General features: G+C 28.6%; 1 protein-coding gene across 1 annotated transcript; it reads left to right on the forward strand.

Annotated features, from left to right (window-relative positions):
* Nucleotides 1–39: 39 nt before the first annotated feature.
* Nucleotides 40–10972, forward strand: LOC126897275 (uncharacterized; the record flags this gene model as incomplete). Its single annotated transcript, XM_050670774.1, has 5 exons — nucleotides 40–142; nucleotides 8927–9014; nucleotides 9798–10226; nucleotides 10282–10470; nucleotides 10787–10972. Coding segments are annotated over exons 1-5 (930 nt in total), but the record flags the coding sequence as incomplete, so codon positions are not given.
* Between the last annotated feature and the right edge of the window lie 1134 nt (nucleotides 10973–12106).

Consider the following 12106-nt stretch of genomic DNA (forward strand, 5'->3'; position numbering starts at 1 on the left):
ATATTTTAGCGCACAAGTTTAATTCTTCTAAAAATAATATTGAAGACAAACGATTTTTAAGTTTTTACGATACGACTAGATTAGATTCATTAATAGAACTTAAAATGGACAAACTATTGGTTATAGCGAAGTTTAAAGAGAGGTTTGTATAATTGTTTTAATTTATTAGTTTTTACATTTTTTAAGACAATATAATATATTTTGTCTTCTTAGAATGAAAGTATTTTAACACATTTTATTTTTAATTAAATAAAAATAAATTAGTTATTAAAAAATAAATTATTTATTTAATAATTTAATAATTTAATATTATAATTTTTATGGAGAAATCATAAAAAATAATGAACTAAACGTATATTTCGTTACTTCTACGACAAAGATGTATAAAAATTAGAGGATTTGATGCAATACTTTTAAGTTTAATAATTTTAAGAGTAACAATCTTAAATAAAATGTTTTTATTAGCTAGTTGTGATCACAACTGTTAGTTCTGTTGATATTATTTTTCCGAAATTCTGTAACTTATCATTGTATTATTATTGTAATAGTGAGTTTTGTAGTTCGAACCGTTATGATTTAACATAATATTAATGAATGCTTTAACAAATGTACCAATTGTGTAGGAATTATTACTACTAAATTACGCGCTATATATAAAAAAATATATTGAATTTGTAATCCTTTGCATATTATACATGCATATTAGTTCAAAAAGTTGAAACTTTAAAGTCTTGTATCTAATATACAAATAAAGTTTTATTCGAAATTCTAAGCCATTTACTATTAAATTTAAACATTTTATTAAATTCATAATATGTGTTCCCTTTTCAAAAAACAAAGTTGACACCTTTACAAGGCATAATAAGGGATAAATTTAAAAAGTATTACATAATTAATAATTCGAGAATAATGTGTAACTAAAGATAATTAAAAAGAAAAATGTTTAAATTGTATTTAGTCTGTAAGTAATTGAGTGGGTTATGATAAAATAATCACTCTCTATATATATGTGTGTGTTCAAATTAGTCCTGTCTCTGGCAAAATAAATATCCCTTTAGGTTTGTAGGTTATTGATATTTTCTTTTTCAGGAAAAGATTTTCTCAAACTCTTAAATCTTAATGTAACCAGTGTGTCACATTCACACATAATTTTAAAGCAGATGACTGTGTCCTATCAGTAGTTCAGTCAAAGTGCTTATATAATCTCTAGTCATGTTATTAAGATCCCTAGTAATAGACCGGGGGACTTGATAAACATTTTTGTCTAGATACCTTTAGATAACACCATATTGTATAAATTTTAGCAAAATTAATGATATTTTTTTATAAAATGTTCTAGTTGATGAAATTGGTGGCACAAGAGACGGAAGAGTTTTTCCTTCGCGTATATTCTTACATTTAGTGCCCGGCATATCAAGTGGTGATAAATGAGTTGTGCTCCAATTTTTATCGGAATATTACCAAGGTTCATTCTGATCGAGGCAGGGTAACCCCCGGATATTGTTTGATATTAAAAAATTGAATAGTTGGACGATGGCAGCTTCGAAATCGTAGATGCTAAGTTTTTTATTATGATTGGATTTTGTTAGAAGAGTTAACAATTAGTTAATTTTTGTTCGGAGCAAATATAAGCCGAAAGCTTATCAGACTTACCGGTTTCCAAATGAAGGATAAAAATTTGCTAGCGACGCCCCTTGTCAGTCTGCGTGGGTGATAGAAGTCTGAATTGGCACAGTGAGCAAACACCGCATCATGTTCTCCAAAAAATTCTTGATTCGGCTGTTCACCATAATAAGTCAGATTGGCTAAATGAAAATTTTCCATGTGTCATGCTGTCAAGAAATAATTGGCAGTTTTTATTATTATAGGTTATTTTTTTTAAGTGTATTTTAAGAGATTGTATTGCAATTAATTTGTGGAGTAATCGGTTCTTCTTCGCGCCATCTATCTTTTAGGTTCGCGCCTACATTTGCGCACAATATGTCTAAAGAATATATAGAGTATTAGATAGCCTAGCAGAAATAATAGTATAAAGTACAATATTGTATTGTCATTGATTATTGTTTCGAATTTAATATTTTTTTTGCCTACGTCTTTATCTTCAATTAGTCATCCAATGATTTAAAAAATGTTCCTAGAGCATTTAAATTCGGTTGTATTGGTTGTATCGCAGGTTTTTTTTATAATCGGTGAGTATTTTATTTTGTTAAATTTATTTATAATATATCTTTGTTGCGAGGTGTTAAGCTATGGAACAAAATCAATCCGATATGATTTTGTTTTGAATGACCGTTATTGTAATATATCAGTTACAGTATGGATTTGAAAGCCTACGTTGATTGTCAAGAATCCGGCGGTGTTAATTTCTGCGGTATATGTGTTTAGGCCACAAATTATTGATTTGTTTATTACCTCGGTTGACAAATAGATCCAATTGTTTTTTGTCACAAGATTGATGTAAATGTGCGATTTTAAATGAAAATGTTTAATATTGCAGCTGTCTGGAATTTTTGAAAGGTTCGCAAACATTTTAGTTTCGCAATTGATTAGCATTTGCCTTTTGATTATATCGAGATACAAACATGTTGTTTGTACCTTGTTCGTATGACACGCGCTAATATCCCGTTCGGCGAACGGAATTATTGTATCCATAGAAATGACCAGATAATGATGTTCCGGCTCAATATACGTGAATTGATTATTGGCTATAATTATTAGAAGCGGAATTAAATGGTAAAAGTTATTACGAGATCTGTTAAATTTCAGAATATCTAGTCTGATATTAGATTATTGCCAATGAAGACCACAAAAAGTTTAATTAGTGCGATGAAATTTAATATATTTATAATAAATATTGTTTCGGTGGATAATTGCATATTTGACGGTAGTTCGGATTCAATTTGTTCGAGATGTTTTATTAACGTATTGGTATCTAATACATTTGCAAGAAGTTGATTTTGACGTGTTGCCGATATTGTAGTAGCAAGATCATTTGCTTCGAGATTGAATTCCGAGATAATTAACTTAAATATGGTAAAGTGTTCATTTAAAGCGCTTTAACAATTGTTCCAGTTCTAAATCTGAAATTCTGAATGTTATATTCTGTTGCGTGTCTATAATTGTATCTATTGTGTGCTTTATTTTGAATGTATTGTTCTGTATTATTTCGGTAATATTTTTAATGGAATTCAGGCCCAATTGTAAAAAAACAGTTTGTTTCTTCTGAATTTTTAAAGACATGGCTACACGCATTGCATAATTGTTAAGTTTGTTATTTATCTATTCAAGATTCCCGAACACAAAGTGGTTAAATTTTTCTATTAGATTTATAAGTGCGCGTTTTAGCTTTTTGTATAATAAATGAATTAAATTATTAAAATATCTATCCATCTCAAGTAAATTGAATTTAAGAATGCTGTTATAGTTTGCTAAGTAAATGACGTATTAGAAGTCTTGTTAGGATTATTACATAATTTTAGAGTTTGTAAATGAAGCTCGTGAATTTCACTATATTTGGCCTCGTAACTGAAGATATTGACATAAATAATCAGATTTATGAATCTTTTGAAAAAAGAAAAGTGTCCAAATTTGTATAATATAGTCCTAAGTTGTTTATAGAGTTAATAAAAATTGTTCACAAGCGCCACACAGATAAAAAATGCAAGCGCCTAAGAAAAACAAACTAGCGAAAAATACCATATTTTAATTTTAATGTAATAATTAAAATATCAAATACCTTGTTTATTTGATTATCCACTTACTTCAATAATTGGTGTGATTGTTACTTAAAATGATTGTCATTATTCAGAAAAATTATAATGAAGATTAATTAATTTTTCTAAAATAGAATTTTGTTATAATAAATAATTAGAAAAAATGTATTGTAAATAGAATAGTATTTCAAGTTAATAAGAATTGTGTATGCAAAAAGCTAAGTATTTCACTTGATGACAATGGTAAAAGATAATGGTCAAGTTGGTAGTCATTTGCACATTTTGCTTGTAAAAGTTTTAGTGTAGTGAAATAATCATATATACGTGCACCCAAACATATGTATATATATTTATATATATATATATATATATCAGTGTTGGGAAAGTTCCTTTTTAAATGGAACTCGTTCCCGATCCTAGTTCTTTATATTAAGAAGGAACTTGTTCCAGATCCAGTTCCTCCAAAATAAGAACTCGTTCCACTCTCCGTTCCTTTTATGTAACCAAGTTATTTAAAAAATTGTTTTTATTATTATTATGAATTATTAGATTATATGGCATATTTAAATCAAAAGGCATAAATAAATATGTTTAATAATGTTTTATAACTAGTAACTACACAAAAACAATGTGACATCATTCTGTAATAAAAATGTATAACTGTACTACTGATATTTTAAATCAGAATATAAATAACTACTATAATAATTAAAATGCTACACATTACAGATGTAGTTTTAAATATTATAACATTGTAATAATGCATATTTCTTATTATTAGACTTATAGCTGTTAACTGTAAAAAATTTGTACAGTTAACAACTATTTACACTATTTACAACTATTTATTTACAGTTTTACTATTTAATAGTATTATATTAAAAGTATTTTTAGTATTTAACACACATATTAATTACAAATTTGAGAATTATTAGTCCTATTAAAACAAAACAAAATTTTCATTTTATATACCAAATTTGTTTTGTTTTAATAGAACTAATTTTTCAAAAAGTGAATCACTCAATTTATGGCGTTTTTGTGTCATCACATTGGAACCTGTCGAAAACAGTCGCTCAACAGGAGCACTAGATGGAAGGGGTGTGTTAAATTCTAAAAATACTTTTAATATTGCAGGGTACAATAGTAACACAGTCAAGTCTTTCGACTGGCATTTTAAGAATAATTCTAACTCTTCAATACGAGAACTTGAAGTTGTATTTTTCTCTACTGGTAAACATATATTAAATATTTACTGTATACCTACATGTGATAATAACTCTATTTATAGTCAATTGATTCATTTAAACAGCCTACGATCTCGGCTGGGTATATAGGGGACTTCCACTGTCAAAAGTCAACTAAAAATACCTTAATATTTTAATGTCTAGATACGAAGAAAACTACACTAAAACATGTTTATAAAAATTTTTAGGAACTGTAATTTCCGTTCACGTTCCTTAAAAAATGGAATTTGTTCATTTTCCTCGTTCCTTTATTTTAAAAGAAAGCAGTTCCTAGCATCGTTCCTTCAAAAAGAACTCGTTCCAGGAATCCGTTCCCTTTGGAACCAGTTCCTTCTCAACACTGATATATATATATATATATGTTATATGCTATATTCACGATGCAGTAGCAAATAATAAAATTGTATGAAAGGAAAAAAATAATAATTTAAGTATTATTTCTGAAAATAAAGTTATTATTTTATCTATATTGCCTGGTGAATCGTTGAGTACATTATTTTTATTAAATACGCATAGGGTCCTATTTGTTTGATAATTTCATAGCGATGTTCGAATTTGTTTTTCCGAATAAAAACTCTAACTAATACTTGTTTTCAGTTGCGTATTTCGTGTCTGATGTTGTTTTAATTATTTTTGGCAAAGTTATTTTTTGTACATGATTTAAATTATTGAGTTCGGCTAAAATATTCGCGTCGTTTAGAGGTAAAGTGCTAGATCATATATACTCTATGAATGATAACCGTGATCTAAGTAATAAGGAGTATACTTAGTGATCTCATGCACTGAAGTATGCAAAAAGTAAATATATAAATAGTCTGCCAATTTATTATTACCACATAAGTAGTGGACAATGATATTAATGAGACTATGGTTTTACAGTTCAACTTGTCCTTGCTAGGTTGGTTTGTAAGGGATGCTAAATTTTTTTGTAAAGAATATGTCTAAGAATCTAAAAGTTCTTAAATTGAAATGGCGGTAAAATCTGTAGTATTGTTGTGTAACGTACAGATTATTCGTCCAACATTAGCATTTCAATACCATACTAGCGCCTGATCAGCACAAACGTCTCTACGACCTACTACAGATATGCGGCACGCGCGGGTGTAAACAAAACCGATGATATTCTTCTTCATTAAAGAAATATATAACGACAGTCAATCGACATTTTACCACGCTCGTGGCTACTCATTTTTTATTACAGATTATATTTTTATTACTACAACCTAATTCCGACAATATTATTTTTTACTATTAATTTAATTATTAGCATTTATTTTATTACAATCGGATTGTGTACGTTCGCCGCTGTTGCTCACCTAACTTGGATACCACAACATCTCTAGAGATCCAATCAGGTTATATTTAAATATACTATTAAATAGAAACAAATGCTTGTTATCGTTGTTAGTTGAGAGTCTATATTTATTGGTCACGAAACCGCTAACTGCCCTTCTAGTGGAATATAAATTATATAAGGCCAGTGTTGCCCCGTTAAGGTACAGCTTAGTCAACTGTTAGGATCCCAGTGGGAATGCAGTTTGATTTAGTGACTTTAGGAGGTCCAAATCTTAAAATGAAGTATAGTATAAATTTGTTTGTGCTCTGGGCATAAGCTTTAGTTACGCAAAAATTATACAGTTTATCGGTTGCAAGGAGTATATATTTATATGATTTAGAATTTTCAATGGGACCAATGTAATCTAAAAAAATCTCTTACATTACCCCACCATTGTCCAAAGGGTATCCGCTTGCTTTAAGGGGTTTTGGCTGTTTGTACAATCTTCGATTTTGACAACTTTCACAATTTAATACGTTATTTTTTTATATTTCTACGCTTTTTCGGACAGAAATATTTGTTTTTGATTTTGTCTAAAGTTTTGATGAAGCCTACATGCACGCACAGAGAACTATCGAGGCTATCAGTAATTATATAATAAATATACTTAGAAAGTAAAGCTAGTATTATTTTATTCATGTCGCGATATTTAATTGTATAGTATAAAGTACCGTTTTTATCAATAAAATAGTGTTTTGCTTTGTTTAACCATTTATTGTTGCTCGCATTGGGTTTTCTAATTGCCTTTATAATATTTTCTAAAAAATTGTCATTTGCTTGATCTACTTGATTGTTCATTGGCTGAACTAAGATTGATGAATTGTATAAAATTTCGAGTTCCATTTCTGAGTAATTAGATTCAGCAGAAGTTAATTTTTTTGATGCAAATAAAACTGATTCAATTATGCCGCTATCGTCTTTTTTCTACAAAATTACGCTAAGATCTTCCCGACTGTTAGGAAAAATCGATTGATAGTTTTCGTTATAGTGCAAGAGGAGAGTCTTTTTAGTTGATTTATTTTTTAGTTCTTGAAAAGCTTTTTTGTGATTCGTCAAGTTAATTTTATCGCGTATTTTTTACACAACTAGCAAATCTATTACACATCATTTATGTCTCCCTTGACATTTCACAGCGTCCTCTCTTTTACCATCTTTACAAACTCTTTTTCATTTTCCCCTTTCAATTTCCACCATCGGATCATCGATTTTTCCTCTGTGTTTCTTCTATTTTTGTTTATTCTTTTTCCGGTACACCACAACTCCATTACCATAAGTTAATGTTGTGTAGTTACACTCTCGCCTATACTAGGCGATTGTAAAGTTATACTAACTTTACAATCTTTTACTCGCTTTACGCTCTTTCTCTTCCACATAAAATAATCGATCTGTGATCTATTCCTCCCACTCTTANGTATAACTTTACAATCTTTTACTCGCTTTACGCTCTTTCTCTTCCACATAAAATAATCGATCTGTGATCTATTCCTCCCACTCTTATATGTTATATAATGTTCTTCCCTCTTTATAAAATAAGTATTAACCACAGCAAGATCATACGATATTGCGAAATCCAGTATTCTTTCTCCACCCTCATTCTTTCCACTAAAACCATATCCTCCGTGTACTCTTTAATATCCTCTCCTCTCATTACCTACATGTTCATTCATAACTCCGCCTATCACCGCATCCTCATTGTCAGGTACCTCTTGCATCACCTCATCCATCTCTCTCCAAAATACTTCCTTGTCTATTTTATCACATCCCACTTGTGGTGCATAGGCACTTATTACATTCAGCACTTTTTCTTTGAATATCAATTTTACGATCATAATTCTGTCACTTTTCCTAGCTACTTCTACTACACTATTTTTCATCTCCTCATCCATTATTATCCCTACACCATTCTTTGTTCTAGACTTACCTGAGTATATTATTTTATAACCCTCACCTATTTCCCTTGATTTCTCTCCTTTCCACATAGTTTTCTGCACACAACAAATGTTAACTTTTCTCCTCATCAATACTACTACTAATTCTCTACTTTTACCAGTTAATGTTCCAACATTTCAAGTACCTATTCTTACTTTGTATCTATCTTTCTCCCTTATACACGAGTCCAGTCTAGAGTTAAGTAGTGATGTCCCTACACCGTTGACACTACAAGCGTTGGGAAGATCTATAAATATGACTGGTGAAACAGCTACTGCGCAAGTTGTCCGGCTGGTATCAAACACTTTATTCCTTAGGCCTTCTCCATTTTTAACTACTTTCTGTTGTCCCTGCGTACATCTGAGATGGGACAATCCGCCTAAGTTTTATTCAGGATTCCTCATACTTTTTTGACAAAAGATTTTTACGTCGGCTGTCGATCTGATACAACCTCATTAGTCGCCTCTTACGACTGGCAGAGGGGCCGGGGAAGTATTCTTACCCGTATCCACAGTAGAAGTTTTTATTATTTTTTATAAAATTTTTAATACCGATATTTAATTATCTTAAAATATCATCAATAATCTGAATAAAGATATAGACTTAGTTTAATAGTTTGCTAGCGGCTATGATTTCTTACTTGTTTAGAAACTACCAATACTTGATTATATTAAATAATTTACTTAGTAATACGATTTTTATAGACCAGATAGGTTATTTTGGCGAATGTATGAGTTCAATTTTGACAAGTCTATCGAAGAAAAATCTATTTCTGAAAAAAGAAAAATAAAAGTGAGTAAAGATTGTTCTGATCTGAGTATTCAATCTTGATTGATTAAATTCTTAAGGATAAATTATATGTATATAAAAAACAGTATTTAAACTTACATTTAATTTATTTAGAAAAATCGAGAAATTCTGACTGAATTTCAATGACAAGAGTTTTTCAAAAAATAGCAATTTTAAAATTAACATTTTTGTAGATATTTAATGTTTTATAACTTTTATTTTTAAGAAATTAAATATAAATCAATTTTTTTCGTATTTCTCCATCATTTTATTTATTTTTTTAAATCTTTTACGAGCCGTTTAGGCTTTTTGCATCTAAAACCAATTCCCCCCATACTTATCTTGCGTGAGCTAGATCCAAGTTTCCGTTCCAGTCCGGTTTTAACTCCTCTAGATCTTTTCTAACCACATCTAGCCATCTTTACCTTGGACGTCCCCTTAGTCTATTTCGATCTACTTGATTTACTATATCCATGTTTATGAGACACTCATCAGCTCTCCACACATGCCCAGCCAATGCAAGTCTTAAACTCCTTACAAATTATCATTTTATTAACAAAGTATTTATTATTTACTTAGGGTATTAACAAAACTTCATTTGTGTATTTTTTTTTCTTTTTTTTGATATTTAACCTCTTGATAGAAATATTTCTTTTGAAAAATATTTAAAAAAAATAATTATCTGATTTTAGTGTGATTTTATTTTGTTGAATAACAACAATTAAATATAATTTATTATTTTCACTATCAATTCAAGTTTCATTATTTTTATTAAATTTGAATTAGATTATATATGAAAAATACTTAAGAAATAAAACACTACCAAATTACCGGGACATTGCTGTCAGAGAATTCAATTTAGCAATGAATTCAATACACGTAGAATATCATTTTGGCGAAGGACAAATTACACGACCGGGTAGATTGTTTCATAAACCTTTGGTAAGTGGCAAAGATATTCAGTTTGATGAAGACTTAGTAATTGAAAATGAAGTATATCCATATGAAAATAAACTAAAACCATTTGAAGCGTATTTAATGCTTAAAGATATGATGGAAGCCGAGTATGAAGCACGTCGTGATTTATCTCGATTGGAGACCAATGTTTCTTCTATTTTGAAAACACGTATTAGTGAATGCTTAAAATTTCAATTGATTGTGGAATCTCTTGATTGGGATAGAAATACAAAAAATAAGCAACTTCTTCAAAATGAAGTAGGTTTGGTCATAAACTTGCGTTTTTAGATTTTAATAATTTATTATTTTTTAGAAAGATAAAGTACGAGCGTTTAAAAAAAGAGAAAAAGCTAAACAGATTGAATATGCTTTACCATACCTAGAAGTAGCAACGAAACCTTTGACGGAGCAATCAGCAAAAATTATACGAGACAAGATTATTTCAGATTTTAGACAGTCAACTAAATATCAATTTGTGAAAGCAAGAAATAGTTTAATTAAGGTAACTTCTATTAAATGACATTAAATTTATTAAAAATTATCGCCTGGTCAACATTGTAGTATGTGGTGACCAGGCGTAGTTAAAAGGTATTAGTTATACATTGTTTTTTTGTATTTGTCCACAAATTTTCCGATTTTATGGGATTGATAATCTTTAATGATCGTAAATATTACACATTGTATTTTTCTGAAATTCTTAGGGTCACATTTTGAAGATTGTTCCCATGAATATTTTTTAGTTTTTTATAAAGTTATTTTATTTTTATAATTATATTTATAAAATTATCTTATTAAACTTATTTGATAATATGTTATAGAAGCAATTTGCACTTAAATCAATGATGAATTCGTTAGAAAGTGATGTATTTGAAAATATTGAACAAAAAAAAAAGATGACGACTTTGTGTTCAACTCTAAAAAGCAAATTGGATATGTTATTATTAAAAATGGAAAGATTTAAAGAAAAACAGATTGAAAAATATAATAATTTAGCTTTATATTTAAATTCTTTATCTGATTTTAAAATGTTACCCAAGTTAAATATTTATGAAGAAAATAAAAGTCATTAGTAAATCAAAAGAATTTTTTTTTAATAAAACTCCATGAGTATCACTTAATAAGCCACTATATTACATTTGCTTATACGATTTTAAAAGATTACAAGAACAACATACAGTAGACACTTGTTTATTCATAGTTACAAATGGCTAGAGGATTCAACCACTGTTTTCATGTAGTAAAGCATTACTTGTAGCTTCCTTTTTTGTAGTTATACAGCAGCAATGTATTTTATTTGAATAAAGCAACATTCAATTAAATTTATAAGTAATTTAGTAGTTAAATTCTATATTGTTCACTATTTTTTCGTAATTATCCATTTTTAAATTTTTATTTAATGTATAAAATATAATTGGTAATACTAATCAAAATACTGATAATTTGCCAGTCAATTATTTTTTGAAATTATGGTATATTTAATTAATAGCTAATATTTTGTTTAAGGAAATAATAACTATAGTCATAATGGTATACATTATCAAATTCGCCAAACAGTTATAATTAAAAATTTCTGAATTCGTGCCTAGGTACGAAGGTACGACGATACGTTACACGGTTTAGCCTATTTTTTTGGACCGATGATAAGTTCATCCACTAGCATCAGATATTTATAGTTGAACCAAAAACTGGAGAAATAATACATTACCCTCACTTTTTATATCACACATATATGTTGTTAAAAGATTACAAAAATTTTAATTTAAATTTTGACATCAATGGGAAATTTAATTTCATGACGCCTAAAAAAATGTAAATATAGTGCGACCAACCTATTTAGCGAAAAATAAAGTCGGACTAGAATAAAATAAAAAAAAAACCAGTGCTTGTAACTAGCACGCAGGGATAAGTGTAACATTTTTCAGAGTGATTTAACTGGTAGAATATTAGATTTGTATTGTAATAAAATAAAAAAATACACCACAATTTTACCTTCATTTGAAATTAATTAACTTTATTATTATTAATTTACTTATTCTATTGTTACAAAAGATATAATAAAAATTGGATAACTGAAATAACTAAAAATTGCATTTTTCGTGGTTTTATAAATATTTTTATCGGTTATTTAAAACTAAATT

The sequence above is a fragment of the Daktulosphaira vitifoliae genome, unplaced genomic scaffold (genome assembly GCF_025091365.1).
Source record: "Daktulosphaira vitifoliae isolate Bord-2020 unplaced genomic scaffold, ASM2509136v1 Scaffold_2, whole genome shotgun sequence".
Lineage (NCBI taxonomy): Eukaryota > Metazoa > Arthropoda > Insecta > Hemiptera > Phylloxeridae > Daktulosphaira > Daktulosphaira vitifoliae.